The 18,632-nt window shown below is 34.5% G+C and overlaps 1 protein-coding gene and 1 non-coding gene across 2 annotated transcripts in view; both read right to left on the bottom strand.

The window, feature by feature from the left end:
• LOC115210270 (ectopic P granules protein 5 homolog) overlaps window positions 1-18,632 on the bottom strand; it is a 117,210-nt gene that overhangs the window by 72,763 nt on the left and 25,815 nt on the right. The window contains exons 2-5 of the mRNA XM_029778761.2: window positions 15,947-17,257; window positions 12,527-12,694; window positions 4,489-4,649; window positions 1,348-1,424 (exon numbers count right to left, since the gene is read on the bottom strand). Coding sequence (XP_029634621.1) covers window positions 1,348-1,424; window positions 4,489-4,649; window positions 12,527-12,694; window positions 15,947-17,257 — 1,717 coding nt within the window. The remainder of the gene's footprint in view (window positions 1-1,347; window positions 1,425-4,488; window positions 4,650-12,526; window positions 12,695-15,946; window positions 17,258-18,632) is intronic.
• Window positions 7,581-7,654, bottom strand: Trnai-aau. The gene has a single exon. It is a non-coding gene; the product is annotated as a tRNA-Ile (tRNA).

Genomic DNA, 18,632 nt, shown 5'->3' with positions numbered 1-18,632 from the left:
AAAATCAAGATCTATTTAGTATGACTTTCCTACATTATTAACTCTAAACATTCATAGGAACTCTAAAAAATAATTACATATTCAACTGAACCATTTTTAAGACAACCAGCAAAGTGAAACATTTCTGAAAAATATTCATTTTGAAACTGTGCTTTCCATGTTTAGGGTTCAGTTTTTTTAATAAAAATTAGTATTTATTACATTTCAAAATACAAACGTTATAACAATTGTTTATAAACTGATTGATTGTATGGAGATTTAATAGCTACAAGACTAAAGTTTGGGTTTCTTATCAGATCATCATCATCATTTAATGTTCATTGTCCATGCTGTACACAAATAAACAAATTTACGAATACCATCTCATGCTAGCATAGAATATCAAGCGGACGGAATTACTAAACTCATAGTTATTCCGATTTTGAATGGATGGACTTGGTGCAAACTTAACTGTATCTATTATTATTATTATTATTAATATTAATAGTAATTTATATTGACTTTTATAGGTTTATAATTTTATGAACTGAACTATGGTTTTTTATTATTATTTTCAGGTATAGGTATGATTTTAATTTAAATAGTAGTGCGCATACATCTCCCTATGTGTTAGTTTTTAGAACTATTAGCCAAATATGTAAAATAACTGTGCTTATTAATATTAATATATACACTGATATATATTTTGTTTTATTTTGTTTTGTTTACCTTGCATTATTGTATCAATGAGTATTATATATATTATATATGTGTAGCATTATGGAGTTTATGCACAAGTTTTTATATTTTACATTTTTATATTTTATATTTATATGTATATGAAAAAATAATTTTTTCACAATTATAACAAATTAAATTCTCTGAAGAGGCAGTGGGGCATCCTTGTTAATGCCTCATTTATACCTGCCTTTATGGCTTATAGGTTAAATGAGGTATGACTGCCCTTACAGCCGAAACAGCTGTCAGATATGATATAATTACATATTATATTTTATATTTTATATTTCTATTTCCTTGTCTATTTATATTTACTATATATTTTGTATAATGCCTTTACTGATATGTAATGGTGTAATAAAGTATTGATTGGGTATCATCTGAGAGTTGATGTTTTATTGATTTAAGTATGTTTCTCCATTTTCTAATTTTGTAATATATAATACACAATACTATAAATTAGAGTTCTATTAAAATTTGAAAATTTAATTTAATTTAATAAACAAATATTTAATAAATATTTGAAATGTAAATAATCCAACAATTCCAAATTTTGCAAATTCATTTGAAGAATATCTTAACATGATGAAATGACTACACATTTGAAGATAGCATTTATAATTCACTTACTTGGGCCATCAGCTCGAATCTTTTGAAGAATGGGTAGGCTTTTGAATAAATTATGAATGTAAGATTCTACTTGAAGCCTGAAATTATACGATATAATAAAAGAAAAATATATTGGTTTGAAACCCACTTGATACATTAATCAACAATATAATTTTAATAGCACACATACACACACACATAAATGTGTATTTGTGTGTGTGTGTGTGTGTGTGTATAAAATATGAGTGTGTGTATATATATATAGAAAGAGAGAGAGGGAGAGCTTACCGATAAAGTACATTCACTTACACAGTGTTCATTGTGTATTTGGTTAATGAGAGAGATGGACGATATGAGAATTTTAAATATCCCACCTGTGAGGAATCGATGCTAGATGAGTCAAAACAATTGAAGTGATTAACAAAAATTCTCGTATCTTCCTTCTCTCTCATTAACCAAATTTACATCCATCCATTCATCCACCCGCTCGCCCACTGTGTACCCAAAACATGTACTGAGAGTGATAAAAATCAACATCCAGTCATCATTGTATTTGGAGTGATCACTACGGAGGCCTACATCAAATGCCTGGAGGAGGTAGTGTTACCCTAGGTCAAGAGGGTGGCTGTTGGACAACCCTATGTCTGGCAACAGGACTCTACACCATGTCACACAAGCAGGAGAACCCAATCATGGTTGTCAGACAATTTCTGCAACCACATCATCCCTAACATCTGGCTATCTAACTTCCCAGTCTGCAACCGCCTTGATTATTATGTGTGGGGCTTAGTTAAATGAGTGACCAACAAAACTCCTTGTAACACCAAAGATAAACTGAAGGCAAGGATTATGGCAGTATTCACCAACTTAACCATGGAGACCATCTAGAGGAGTTGCAGGAGATTCTGAAGTCTTCTGGAAACCATGGTTGAAGTCAATGGCAATTTTGTTGGATAAATTTACTCTTTAGTATTTCATGATATTTTTTAATGTAATTTTGGTAAATATATCTGTTAAAATGAGATGTCAGTGTTATTTTCATTTTTGCATAATTTAGACAACAATATATTCACCACAACCTGTGTATATATATATGTATATGTGTGTATATATATATATATTATATATATATATATATATATATATATACATACATTGGGTCATCCCATAAATAATGGGATGAAGTTGTGAAGGCTAACTAAGTAAGAGAAGAAGACAAAGAACTATACTAACTGCCAATATACAGTGTTACAGAAGACTCCTACACCCATGGTAAAATGCACCCTAACACAAGAGCAGTGTTTAAGAGGTACTAATCATCTATATTTTACTTGTCTGTCACTGGACTGCAGCCATGCTGGGCCACAGCCTTGAGAGGTTTTAGTCAAACAAATAGACCCCTGTAGTTATTCTATTGATCTCTTTTTGCTTAACTGTAAAGTTACAGGGACATGAAGAAACCATCACCAGCTGTAAAGTGGTGGGAGGGGACAAACACAGGCATACATATATACAATAGGCTTCTTTCAGTTTCCATCTACAAATCAACTCACAAAGTTTTGGTCAGCCAAGGACTATAGGAAAAGACACTTGCTCAAGGTGTCATGCAGTGAGATTGAACCTACCTATAGAACCATGTGGTTGGGAAATAAACTTCTTACCAGGCAGCCTTGCTTGCATGCACACACACACACACACACACACAAACACACACACATAAACACACACACATATGCACACACATTACCATCATCTAACAGCCATATATATATAGAAGTAAGACATTTTTTTCATGTTTGTTGCACACACACACGTCTTTGCTAGTATATACGCAGTGAAGCTATACAATAGCGTCGTATTTATTGCGATTGCTATTTTTCAGTAAATATTGGTGCCTTGTTGTACCATTTATCTACTTTTATATGTACATATGAAAGAAGGTTTGAAAATGCAATTTCAGAGATGTTTATTCACTTGACTGGTGTCACTTTTTTAGAAAAAGATTGTCAAAAGTAAAATGTAAAGCTTTGTTGTTAAAAGGACTGGTTGTTACAAAATATTACAATACATATACACATTCTTTGGTAATAATAAGAAAATGTTAAAAACAGTTACCAAAGAATGTATATATGTATTGTAATATTTTGTGACAACCAGAACTTAACACAACAAAGCTTTTACAAAGCTTTACATTTTACTTTTGACAATGTTTTTCTAAAAAAGTGAAACCGGTCAATTGAATAAACATCTTTAAAATTGCATTTCAAACCTTCTTTCATATATATTTCCACTTGTGCGGTACCTTACAATTTCACTTTGCTATATATATATATATATATATATATGTGTGTGTATGTGTGTCTGTCTGTCTCTCTATCTATCTCCTGCACTCCCTCCCTGTTTGTTTGTCTGTCTATCTATGTAGGGAGCACAGTAGTAATGTAGTCAAACTTTCCAAGACTCATTCAGTATGAATACCTCTTAAGGCAAATTTGTTTCTTCGGACCGCCTCTCTGAAAAAATAGGCACAATTCATACTTTATGGTTGAGAGTCAAAGTAAACAGCCATCAATATACATATATAACTGGTGCATACACCATCTTCAGAATATCAGTAAGGAATAAAAAACATGAAACTGAAGAAATTATATAATCCTCATCAAATAATCTTTATATATAAAAGTGAAGTTGTGTGCTGTCTGTCTCCTACGATTTAGATTCCTAACTACTCCCACATTTTGCGGTGCAGTTTAACCAAAACCGGGTATCTTATAGTCGTGATTCATATCAAGCCCTTCTGGGTATTAGCACGCGTCTTCGATGAGTCTACGATTTAAAAAAAAATTTACCATCAATTTTTCCTATTTTTAATGCATTTTTGGCATATATAAGGGAAGTAACTCTCTAAAAATTTATTATTAAATCTCAGAACGTAAAAAGCTACAGTAACACCCCCCCCCTTTGTGGTTAGCCATATTGAGATGGCTATTATACTTTACATCTCTAAAAATGCTTATATAGTTATTTCCCTTACAAACCCGAGCAACGCCGGGCGATACTGCTATACCTTATAAATTAAAGCATATTTTTAATGTTTTTTCATTTTGAAAATAATAAGGAAACACATCTAAAACATAAATTAATACATTAAATTGTTCTCACCTTGATAATTGGGCAGAATATGCTTGTAAGGAAAGTTCATCTTCTATGGAATTTCGCACAGACTGTAAAGTTTTGCCTATTTTCTCAAAGAGGCTATGCTCCATTTCAGATTTCTCATATAAATGGCGAACAACACATCTTGAATTATCTTTGCAGTAACCCTGGAAATAAAAATCAAAAGACAAAATTAGATTAACACTGAAGCATGAATATGGCTTATATTATATGAAACTCCTATAGATCCTATATTCTATATGATTGATATTAACCCTTTTGATATTAAACTGCCTGAAACCACCTCTAGTTCTATGATACAAAATTTCATGTTTAAAATTATGTAAATTAAAAAGTCTCCAATAAAATTTCATTAATTTATGTTTCAAGCATCATTTTAATAATGGTACGGTTGTTTTATTACATTTTTCATTATTTTCAAAAACTGAAATAATGGCAGAGTATTTTAAAAGAAATGTGGTAACAAAACAGTTAAGTATGAGTTATAGAAATGGAATTGTGTAATAGGGGTAGGGATTATAAACGACGTAATTAACATTTTTCCCTTCTTTAAAAAAATCTTAGATTATATTTACATAGAGAAGTCAACAGGAAGAAACATCTTCATTTCTAGCCTTATATAGACATGAAAATAAGAACAACTCTAAAATATGTTTATATGAAACTCAAAGTTTAACAAAACTATGTCACAGCATTTGGCCTGTAACGTTTCTTGCTTGTTTGCTTCAAGCTGTTGTTTGATGGGACAGGAGGCATCTCAGGTTAATGGTCCCAGAGGTGTCATCATACATAGAGCTGACCAGGTCCACCAGTGCTCTCCATCACTGGCAGTCCTGTGCCAGCCCCTCTGCATCCTCTGAATATCTACTAACTGATTGCCTTTTTGTAATTAATTAAATAATATTTTGTATTTGGCTTGTAATACAGAACATTATTCTATAATTGCAAAGGGCATTCAGATGGTAGAATTGTTAGAATATCAGATAAAATGTCTTGTAACATTTATTCAGGCTTTCTGAGTTTAAACTACAATAAGTTAACTTCTGAGGTTGATGAATAAAGTGGTGAACTGGTAGACCTGTAAAAGCATTAGACAAGATGCCTTATTGTGTCTTTTCTAGCTCCTTGTTCTGATGGCAACACCTGTGACAACACTGATGCCAAACTGTATCTGTTCTCACTTTTCCCTTAGACAACACTGATGTGGAGACATGCATACATGGACAACAGTCTGTCTTCCATTAGAAAGAAGAGACTTTTGTCCAGGCCTTGCCTTAAAGAGGAACATTCTAGGAAGTGGTCCATGGTCTCACCAAACATAATACAGGGACCCTGGATAATTATAAATTATTCAAGCAATTATCACTTCAAAGTTAAACTTCTTCCTACAACACAGTATGTTACAGTTGTTAGTTACATAACCTTTTATTTAGGGTGCAAGTGAACCAAAACTCTGCTTGGGTAAGTAGCTTACTTTCCTTAATGATTTTTTTTCTTTTTTATCTCTTTACTCCCTCTTTTACTTGTTTCAGTCATTTGACTGCGGCCATGCTGGAGCACCGCCTTTAGTTGAGCAAATCGACCCCAGTATTTATTCTTTGGAAGCCTAGTACTTATTCTATCAGCCTCTTTTGCCGTACTGCTAAGTTACAGGGACGTAAGCACACCACCATCGGTTGTCAGGCGATGTTGGGGGGACAAACACAGACACACAAACATATACACACATACATATATATATATATATATAATAATAAATATTAGGGAATAAATCCAAATTTACAGGGAAAAATCAGATTTATGATTGAATCCAATTTTATAGTAAAATATAATATTAATTAGAGACAAAACCACTATTATGCAAATCAAACAAAGAAAGACTTAATCCAATACATAAAAAATTTTATATAAATTAAATATAATTATTATATTTAATTTATATAAAATTTTTTATGTATTGGATTAAGTCTTTCTTTGTTTGATTTGCATAATAGTGGTTTTGTCTCTAATTAATATTATATATATATATATATATATATGTATAAAGTTAATCCAAACATGAAAACACAAAGAGAAAATACAACACGAGGACGTGGAACAAGTATAGTGTTATTGGACGTTCAGGAAAGAAGGGCAGAAGAAGGGTTTAACGTTTCAAGCGGAGCTCTTCGTCAGAAACATAGGAAAAGGAAAAATCCAAAGAAGGGAAGACGGAGGAAAAACATCGCCAACGGTACACACGCGATCACATTTTGAATCATATATATATATATATATAATATATATATATATATAATAATAAATATTAGGGAATAAATCCAAATTTACAGGGAAAAATCAGATTTATGATTGAATCCAATTTTATAGTAAAATATAATATTAATTAGAGACAAAACCACTATTATGCAAATCAAACAAAGAAAGACTTAATCCAATACATAAAAAATTTTATATAAATTAAATATAATTATATTATATTATATTATATTATATAATTATATTATATTATATTATATAATTATATTATATTTAATTTATATAAAATTTTTTATGTATTGGATTAAGTCTTTCTTTGTTTGATTTGCATAATAGTGGTTTTGTCTCTAATTAATATTATATATATATATATATATATATATTATATATATATATATGTATAAAGTTAATCCAAACATGAAAACACAAAGAGAAAATACAACACGAGGACGTGGAACAAGTATAGTGTTATTGGACGTTCAGGAAAGAAGGGCAGAAGAAGGGTTTAACGTTTCAAGCGGAGCTCTTCGTCAGAAACATAGGAAAAGGAAAAATCCAAAGAAGGGAAGACGGAGGAAAAACATCGCCAACGGTACACACGCGATCACATTTTGAATCATATATATATATATATATATATATATATATATATACATATATATATATGATGGGCTTCTTTCAGTTTCCGTCTACCAAATCCACTCACAAGGCTTTGGTTGGCCCAAGGTTATAGCAGAAGACACTTGCCCAAGGCACCACGCAGTGGGAATGAACCCAGAACCATGTGGTTGGTAAGCCACTCCTACACCTAAAAAACGTATTGGCCAGTATGGGGCTCGAACCCACAACATTCGTGTTATTAGCACGACACTCTAACCAACTGAGCTAACCGGCCTCGTTATCTTAATAAATTTATTTATAATTTATAATTTATAATTTATTGTCATTTATAACATTTGTGTTTCAGTACAAAAATATTTCCCATCTAAATATCTAGATTTAAAATGCTACGGGGTCTGTGGGTTGCATATATTCATTTTACAAGTTACAAGTCTATTCAAGCAAAGCCAAAAAACAATCTACTACTGCTACTGCTGCTGCTGCATGATTATATCAGGTGATTGATAATTTGTTTTGTACTCAAAATAGAACACAATAAATATAATGTATTTTCTGTTTGAGTATCAACCAATGGAGACAGAACCCTATTAAGTTTCAGGGATGGGACAATGGATTTTAATTGTGCATCTGTATTTCAGGGGATTTAACAAAATAAAATGAAGTGGAATAACTGCAAGTGGGAAGTGAAACTAAGTCACCAAGAATTTACTTAGACACTCACCAAAATTTAGTAATGAAAATGAAAAATGTAAATGATGAAAATGTTACTTAGTTTTAACATTCCAGAAAAAAAAAATCATATGACAAAAATCTGACACTCCATTTCAGAAGTAGGTGCTTTTTTTTTGTTTTATTAAAACTATAATGTTACTACCTATCAACAATATTAAAATGCCCTGGAAATTATATTAATCAAGACAGCACATTATATACTACAGCCATTTTTTTATATTTTATTAAATAATTGGAATTATTGTCAGGTAATGCCTTTATTGAGTGATTTCACAACGGTCACCTATTTATAAAGAAATGATTCTATCTGGTTCATGTTCAAACTGGACAGATCCAGTTTCTCACACCAACCTTTCAATATCATTTTAAAAATAAAGTCACAACACTGAAATTTCAGAGCCACAAAATAATGCTTGATTAATTCACAACAATGTCGATTAAATAAGCATTACATTTAACAGAACAATATGAATGAGGCACAGTAGGAATATTGTGAAAGAATGTGTTCACTAATACTCATATGTCTCATTTAAATTTTGTTGCAGCCTTTAGTTGAAGAAATTGACCCCAGGACTTATTCTTTGTAAGCCTAGTACTTATTCTATTGGTGTCTTTTGTCAAACTGCTAAGTTACAGGGATATAAACACACAAACATTGGTTGTCAAGTGATGGTTGGGAGACAAACACAGGCACACACACACACACACAAATATATACATATACATACAAATCATCATCATCGTTTAATGTCCACTTTCCATGCTAGCGTGGGTTGGATGATTTGATTGAGGACTGGCGAACCAGATGGCTACACCAGTCTCCAATCTTGATCTGGCAGAGTTTCTACAGCTGGATACCCTTCCTAACGCCAACCACTCTGAGAGTGTAGTGGGTGCTTTTGTGTGCCACTAGCACGAGGGCCAGTCAGGCAGTACTAGCAATGGCCACGAAAAAATCGTGTTTTTTTTTACATGTCACCTGCACACCAGCACAAGTGCTAGTAAGGCGACGCTGGTAACGATTACGCTCGAATGGTGCTTTTTACATGCCACCGGCATATATATATATAATGTGCTTCTTTCAGTTTCCGTCAACCAAATCCACTCACAAAGCTTTGGTCAGCCCGAGGCTGTCGTAGAAGACAGTTGCCCAAAGTGCCATGCAGTGGGACTGAACCTGGAACCATGTAGTTGGGAAGCAGGCATCTTACCACATAGCCACATCTGCTAAAAAGTTAAAACATATGCTGTTATTTCATAAAGTTATTTAACACATTGCCTACCAAGTCCATTTTGCAGTCTGGTTTTGTTATAAATGAGGTGTTTCTTGTTTGTTGCAATTTTTTTTAACCATATATATGTTCTAGCTCACTATATAAGCTACCTCACTAATTTATTAACAGGAATATCACCGGTGACTTCTGCAGTACAGAATAAATACACTGAACCGCAAAAGAAACGCAATTTTTTCAAATATCACTTTTATATAGTAAATTCTGGAAATTTATTTCGGCGATATGAGTGTAGATATTCCAAGACATGCTGGTTTATGGCTGAGACCCAAATTGCAGGTAACCTTTCAACTTTCCCTGAAATGAGACACCAAAATGCAGCTGTATTGAATGCCATGGGTGGCAGCTGCAGACAATTGTCATGGAAACCAAAATGCAAGTGCATCTCGTGATGGTTATGGGTATAAAAATCAACTTGAACCACATTCCTGGCATTCGTAATTTGGATACATTAGGTATGACTCAATTGTCAGCAGCACAGAAAGAACAAGCTATTGGCCATTTGTAGGCAAGGCAGCATGCCCTGGTTGTTGCAAAAGTTTACAATGTCCATGTCAGCGCCAGCTATTGCCTGCAATAGCAATACAACACCAACAGCAACGCAGACCATGCCTGCAGAGGGCGCCCCCAGGTGACCACACTCAGGTAGGACCACTTCATTCACCTGCAACATCTCTTATGCTTCAGACCAGACAGCGTGACACCTCACAAGACCATTAGCACTGGACTGTGACCCATCTGTGATGACATGGTATGACACTGAGTGGCCACCAACAACCTCTGTTGCTGTCATCCTGCTTGAGGGCCTGTCCTCACCACCTGCCACCATCAAGCACAACTACAGTGGGCTACACAGCACTGACATTGGCGGCATCAACAATGGAGGTCGATAGTCTTCTCTGACAAGAGCCAGTACTGCATTTGCACGTTGGATGGCAGAATGAGGGTGTGGCATAGGAGGGGTGAATGCTACAGAGATGCACGTTTCATGGAGAGAGATGCGTGGGGTGGTCAAAGCATCATGGCTTGGGGAGTTATAGGCCTGAATTAGAGAATTGGGTCCCGCGTGTTCCAAAATGTTACTGCAGGCAGAGGGAATGGTATCACAGTGCAGCACTACATTGACAAGATCTTATGACCTCACATCGTGCCCTTCTGTGCACATCACTATAGCCACGTGTTCCAACAGGACAATGCTCCCTCCCACACTTGGCCAGGGTCACCATGGACTTCCTGCATCAGCATAACATCAGAACCATGCCGTGGCCGGCTCTCAGCCCAGATTTGAACCCAATTGAACACGTGAGGGATAAAATCCAGAGATGGCTGAACCAGGTGGTCCCAGGGCCGACAACTCATGTAGAACTGGAGACAGCTTTCCTCAGGGTGTGGGCACAGATGCCAATGGCTTTTGTGAACCACCTCATGCATTCCATATACCGACTGTATGGCCATTTTGAACACCCAGTGAGGGCATACACGGTATTGAACATGTCACGCCCTACAATCTCGATGTGCTGGATCTGCCCACTACCAGAACACATGACAATGACCCATAGACTGTGGTCAAAGTGCATCCAAGAAATTGACGTTATCAGATTTATCAAAATTTATCTCTGACATAGTGAAATTAAAACATATTTCACAGTCACACACGTCTCGCATTTCTTTTGCAGTTCAGTGTATTATATTCATTCTGTACCATGGGAGTCACTGGTAATACACATGTTAAAATGTCCATCACACCTCCATTTAAAAGGGAGGAAATAAGTGTTATAAGTCCGACAGCTGATGGATCTCCAAGCCCCAAGAAACAACTGTTGGGCTTATAACACCTTACTTCATACCTCCATTTACTTTTTTTACAAATTATATTTCAGATTATATTATATAAACCTTAATGATTTCTTTTTCACAAAAATTATTTTATAGAGGGCAGAGCTCTAATGATGGAGATGACAATGACTTGTACCCTTCTAATATTCTTTTCTACTCTAGGTACAAGACCTGAAGTTTTAGGGGAGGAGGGCTAGTCAATTAGATCAACCCCAGTACACAACTGGTACTTAATTTATCACTCCGAAAGTATGACAGTCAAAGTTGACCTCGGCGGAATTTGAACTCAGAACGTAAAGACAGATGAAATACTGCTAAGCATTTCGCCTAGCGTGCTACCGCTTCTGCCAGCTCGCCGTCTTGCACCCTTCTAATATTGAACCTAATTTCACTTCTTCAGATGAATTCCATATCTCCATAATCAAAAACCACCCGAGAAATACAAAAAAAATGTATTCCATACATTTCCTAAAATTTCAATAATGTAGTTTGAACCACAGTAATGTGATGCTCAAAAAAATGTAAAAAATCACTATTGGGAATCACCATGATAAATTAAGAATATAGCATGGAGAGTCACTGGTGACTCCCATGTTAAATCTCAATAACATTTATAATTATAGAGCAAAATTAATTTAAGAACATATTATTAAGCTGTGTCTACCTGAATGTATGAATACAGCCTGTGTCTGAATGAATACAGCCTGTGTCTACCTGAATGTATGCATGTGTATAAAGAGTCACTCACCAACATACTATAACCTCTAGTCTTTATAATTTTCTTTCTGCTTATTATATTGCACTACATTAACCTATAAACTTACATGTTGTATACACTCAGATTGAACCAAAAACATACACTTCCTTTTACAAACTCCTACTGTGTTTCATTCATATTACTCTGTTAAATGTAATGTTTATTTATGCACATTGTGATGAATTAATACATACATTATCTCATAGCTTTGAATGACGTGACAGTTTATTTTTAGAATGTCATTGCAAAGTAGGTGTGATAAGCTGGATCTGGCCAGTTTCAACATAAAACAAGTAGGATATTGATCATTTCTTTATAAATTGGTGATCATTGTCAAGTCACAGAATAAAGACACTATTTGACAATAATTTCAGTTATTTGATAATGACAAGAATTATATATTTTTATATACACAATTACATACACATTAAGAAAAACTGGACCTATAAATTCTTAGCTTCACTGCTACTTAACAGAAGATCATATAAGTTATTTAAATATTCTTGCAACATAATCAGTAATAACTTACTTGAACAACAACATGTTCCTGTACAGTTTGCCATAAACCTTTACGATATTTTTTATGATTTTCTTGCTGTAATCGTACTGTATTTTCAGCATTTATCAACTTTTTACATGCCCGATAATAATTTGTAAGAATTTCATCAAATTCATGATTGCTGTTATTTGATTCTTCCTAAAACAAAAGAAAAGTTATATTTCTCATAAATGATTAAAATAAAAATATTTAAAAAATTTATTCACAAAACCAATATAAAAGATCAACAAGAGATTATGCAATAAGTTTGTATTACAGAAATTAGGGTTAGGGTTAGTGTTAGGGCTAGTTGCACATGTACCTGAAATTAAAATGTCTGATTATTATTACAAAGTTATAGAGTTTTCATACATTATGTTGAGGGCAAATCAACCAAGATTTAAAAGGTATTAAGTAAGTGAAATGAAAGTGCTCAACTAAGAATCAAACCCATCACACTGACTCTATAGTTAAGAAGTTTGTTTCACAACCATGTGGTTTTGAGCTCAATCCCACTGTACTGTACATTGAGCAAGTGTTTTTTTCTACTATAGACTGGCCAAATTCTTGTGAATGGATTTGATAAATGGAAACTGAAAGAAGCCCATCATGTAACATCATCATCATCTGTTAATGATTATATTCCATGCTGACATGAGTTGAACTGTTTGGCAAATCCAACAGGTCCAAGTACTGCAGCATCATGTTCCAGTATTCTTTGGTTTGGTTTCAACCGCTGAAGCAGCCGTAGTGTATGTGTGTGTGTGTGTGTGTGTGCACGCGTGTGTGTGTGCGCGCGTGTGTGTGTGTGTGTGTGCGCGCGTGTGTGTGTGTGTGTGCATTATGTGCAACAGAAGCAGTATTAGTTTAAAATAGCAATCTGTATCTCATACTAAATGCAGATACATCATGGAAAGCCAAATTAATTGCAGTATTCATCCTGAGATAATCTTATTGAGGCACAGAGTTAAAAAGCAAAAACATGTCAGCAGCAATAAAAATCACCCAGTAAAAGTAGTGGAAATACTAGATGTACATTTCTGCTTCTTTGGGTTTTGTCAGTCACAAGTATTCACTGATAACCACATGCTAAGACAGAATCAATCATCACTGACATAGAATTATAATACACAGATTGCTGTTTTAAACTAATACTGCTTCAGTTGCATGAAACAAATTTTTATTTGGCTGGCCTGCTAACTGCAACATCAGTGATTTTTCAATCATTGTTTTTCTATAGCAGTTGACAATGAATTTTGTTTTAGCATCCAAGTGCCAGTGGATACTTACTACTGAAAAAGCTCAAAGATGCAAGAAATGTACGTCTAGTAATAACACCACTGCTGCTGGGCAATTTTCATCTGTTACTGACATACTTTTATGCTTTTAGCAATTAGAGGTATATTATCAAGACAAATGCTACAGGTAATTCCGCTATCTATGGTATACCTGCATCAAGTATGATACAAAGATTGGTGTGTATGCATGCATGCATGCACATGTGCATGTGTGTGTGTCTTTGTATCTTGTCTTGACATCATGCAATAGTTGTAAATGTGAGTCAGCATCTTACAAGCAGTGTATCTTGTTTTCAATGTTTTGTAAAAACATATTACAACAAGGGGAAATATTAACTTGCTTTGGAACAGATGACCTCAGTACACAACTGGTATATAGTTAATTTCAGAGGAATAAAAGGCAAAGTTGACTGCGAAAGGCTTAAATAAAAGAAGCTAAAACAAAATACAGTGGAGACATCAGATAGAGGGAGTTAAAACAAAATTATAGGATAGACATTTAATAAAGGGGCCTAAAACAAATTATTGTATAGAAATCTGTTGCTCAGTTATTTCTGTCATACCATCAACTTTTATTTGTTATTGTTAAAGAGAATAAATAAACAAACAACAGCCTCTCACCTCTAATTTCAGAGTGTATGTCGAAACAATGTCACTCACACAGTTACTATCAGCCAATCTGGCACATTTTCAAATGATTTTCTTGATAATAACAAAATACAAACACAATATATATACATATATAATTAGCTTACTTAAATATCTTTGGCTTGCTTTATAGCAGGGAAAGTACATTAGATTGTCTGTTGAATAACTGTCAGATAAATAAATAACTTATGAGAAGACATATCAGAAATGCTGTATAGCACTATAATTGCAATATTGATTATGTTGTTGTTATTGGTGGTGGCAATGGTGATGTTTAACCCCATGGTAACCCAGTTTGGTTACAAATTTTGGCACAAGGCCAGCAATTTCAGTGTAGGGACTAAGTCGATTCGGTCAACCCCAGTGCTCAACTCGTACATATTTTCTCGGCTTTGAAAGGATGAAAGGCAAAACTGACCCCAGTGGCATTTGAACTCAGAATATAAAATCGGTAAAATGCCATGGAGCATTTTATCCAGCACAGTAATGATTCTGCCAACACACCGCCTTAAGCAGACCTAATATTGATTATCTTTATTACGAAGTTAATAACCACTTTCCATAGTTTGGACAGTTTGACTGAGGGCTGGCAAGCCAGAAGACTGCACCAGGCTCCAATCTAATCTGGCAAAGTTTCTACAGGTGGATGCCCTTCCTAACACCAACCACTTCGAGAGTGTAGTGGGTGCTTTACTAGAGGGTAATTCAAATCTCTCTTTAGCATTAATTTCCTCTGATCAAATTCATACTATGGTTGCTGAACCGTTTCCGGAGGAAAACGTAATCTTTCAGCATGATAATGCACCAATTCACACAGCTAAAGTTGTTACTGAATGGCATGAGGAACATTCTAGTGAAGTTGAACATCTTATCTGGCCACCACAGTCTCCAGACCTCAATATTATTGAACATTTATGGTGCATTTTAGAAAAACAAGCGAAGAGTCAATATCTTCCACCATCATCACTACGAAACTGGAGACTGTTTTAGCTGAAAAATGGACAAAAATTCGTTTGGAAACAATTCAAACTTTGTACGAGTTCATACCTCGTAGAATTCAAGCTGTAATTACTGCCAAAAGCAGTCCTACTCCATATTAAGATAAATTTTAATAGTTCCTATCTTCAAACTGGTCATTTAGTTTTGCTTTTGATACTATTTCTTTCTTGAAATCAAATCAATAATTCACTCACCTACAAAAATAAATTCTAAGGAAAGACGAGATAAAAAAAAACATCACAGTTGAAAATATGAGGCTAACTTTGTTGGGACATGACACAGCCTCTTTCTTCAACAATTCATCTATAGCTCAATAGGTTACAAGGCAATCCATTAGTAAAGTATGGTTATACATTAACCAATTAACAACACATAGTAACACAGAAACACAATCAATTAAAATGCTCTACAGTGGTGGTGGTGATGATGATGAAAATCAAAATAATATATAAATGAAGGAACTAACCTGTACAAAATTATTAATTAACTCTTCATTAACTGCAAGTTCATTGTTGTAATAAAGACTTCGCAGCTGTAATCTGGTTAACGGCTGTATACTACGAGCTGCATTTACCTGCCTAGAACCAAACTTTGGGCTCAAATTTGCTGAAGCAGAGTCTGTCTCAGAGGGTGAAGTTAAATGTTCGTAAGCAACATCCCAACACTGTTCTTCATAAGCTTCTGTTGCAGCCATAAGTGGCATTCCTTTCCTTTGAACTTCAGCCATTAAAGGAATATTTGACGCTAATTCTTCATCATCTGCATCCAACTGAAGAAGAGCACATTGACCTGGTGATTGAGCATCTTGCATTTGGTTATTACATTGTTGGAGATCACTATAAGGTAAACTGTCTTCATCTCTTAGCACAGCTGAACTAGACTCGGGTACAATGGATGCTATATTTTGAGAGCTGAGGTCGATATCAATCTCTGACAATCGATTACTGCTATTCTCAAAATCATTCTCTTGTTGAAATGCATTTTGAATAATTACAGATTCTTCTAATTTACCAAGATGACAATGTTCTTCACAGTTGGTATCAGTGTGCATGCTTGATATAAGTGTCCTTGCAGCTAATTCATTAAGGTTACCAGGTGAACCAATAATGACAGCTGGTTCTCTGGTTGCTGAAGAGGACAAAGATCCAGTTTCTTGATCATTATTTGTTGTTAATTCAGCTTCTGAAACTGGTCTGTCAATACTGGGGATATACTTTTGCTGTTCTTGCAATTCCTCTTGGACATCTGAAACCAAATCTTGATTAACAAAATGTTCTTCAGAAATGCCTTCCATAAAATACTGGCATGGAATATCAGATGAGGACAATGGTACAACTTGTTCTTCATTCTCATCAACTTCCTTGGGATCATCTTCAGAACATGCAGCAGTTAATTCCTGCTCTATCACAAGTTCTTCATTACCTACATCTAATTGCTGAGTAGAATGACTTGACACGGCCTCAAGTTCTTCTGTAATAGCCTCTGTGAACTGACATTCTAAATTAGTTTCATTGTCTGCTATAAGTTGACATTCTAAATTAGTTTCATTATCTGCCACAAGTTCTTTATCAACAACTAAAGTTTTGGGTGAGTCAAAAAACTGACTGCTGTCTTCATCTTTATCAGGTATTGGTCTGTCATGTAATATTTTAGGTTCATTTGAATCTTCTCCAAGAGACAAAGCACGACTCAGTTCATCTTTTTCACTATCAGTTCCATATTTACATTCATCAAAGCTACTACTTGTATGTTCTCTTTCCTTCTTCTTCTTCTTCAACTGAAAAATAAATAAAAGGTAAATGATAATTACTGTTAGGTTTTAGTTTCAAAACATTTTATCAAAATTATAACCATTTCATCAAACTCATTATAAAACAGAACTTGACTTCTCATAATTTTAGGACATTATATTTAATTAAGTGAAGGCACATGACCCAGTGGTTAGAGCATTGGGCTCACAATCATGAGGTAGTGAGTTCAATTCCCAGACTGGGTAGTAGAAATGAGTTGTGATATAACTGATGCCAAGCTGTGTTGGTGTTTGCTTTTCCTTTGGATAACATCAATGATGTGAAGAGGGGAGGCATATATGCATGGGCAACTACTGATCTTCCACAAACAACCTTGCATGGACTTGTGCTTCAGAGGGGAACTCATGCAATCCCATGGTCATTTAGGACCAAAGGGGGTCTTTACTCTTTTATTTAATTAAGAAATCAGTCTCAAACAAGGAATGATTAACAAAACTCTCTTTGCTGTTGGTATTGGTGTTGGCTTATGTTTTTGCTTTTGTAAAACAGAAATAAGCATGTAGTCAACTTAATGTTTTGAATCTTCCAAAATAAAAAGGATCCTTTTCTAACCAAAAAAGTTTGAAATATATTTTCTTACTTTTTCACTGATCTTAACCCTTTTGAGATGCTCTGTGTTTCTTTCAATTAATTTGAAATATAACAAAGAATTTAGTAAAATAACTTGGTTATCATTCAGCTAGTGTTAGGAACATAAATTGTGACTAAGGTTAAGTGGAAGATTTTAATTCAAAACTTATGAAAACAAGACATTTGTACTCAGAACCAGAGGCGGTTTCAGCCGGGTTGGTAATGAAAGGGTTAAGGCAATGAGGGAAGCGTCCAATATATTTATTGCTTCAATGCCAATATGAAAGAAAAGGTTTTAGATCATACCTCAAAAACCAGCCTAACAAAGTTAGAAAATAGACTCTTACTAACACCATTTTTGCAATTGTGCAAATAAGGTCAACTGCTTGGTGAGATAACTATGTTCAAGAAGAGGAGAATATTTATGCTCTGAGAAGCTGTGTACCGACCAGGAGATTTTTACTCAACATTACAAAGAAAATATTAATATATTACACAGCAGAAAGTTGCATGTCCTTGCAGTGTCTATCGACAGCTCAACAGACTGAGTCATAGAAAATTGTATCTTAAGCTTACTGCCAGCATAATTTATTATTAATTCAACTTCTACATTGCAGTAATCATGCATGTTTATCACAAAGTATCTATCTGTATGTGGGAACTCTGTCATTATTTTCAAGGCCTACTTTCTGAAAGCTTTTTGTGTGAGTGTGTGTGAGAGAGAGGGAGGGAGAGAGAGAGAGAGAGAGAGAGAGAGAGAGAGAGAGAGAG

The sequence above is a fragment of the Octopus sinensis genome, linkage group LG4, assembly GCF_006345805.1.
Source record: "Octopus sinensis linkage group LG4, ASM634580v1, whole genome shotgun sequence".
In the NCBI taxonomy this organism is placed as follows: domain Eukaryota; kingdom Metazoa; phylum Mollusca; class Cephalopoda; order Octopoda; family Octopodidae; genus Octopus; species Octopus sinensis.
This window is presented reverse-complemented; position numbering and strand designations above follow the sequence as displayed.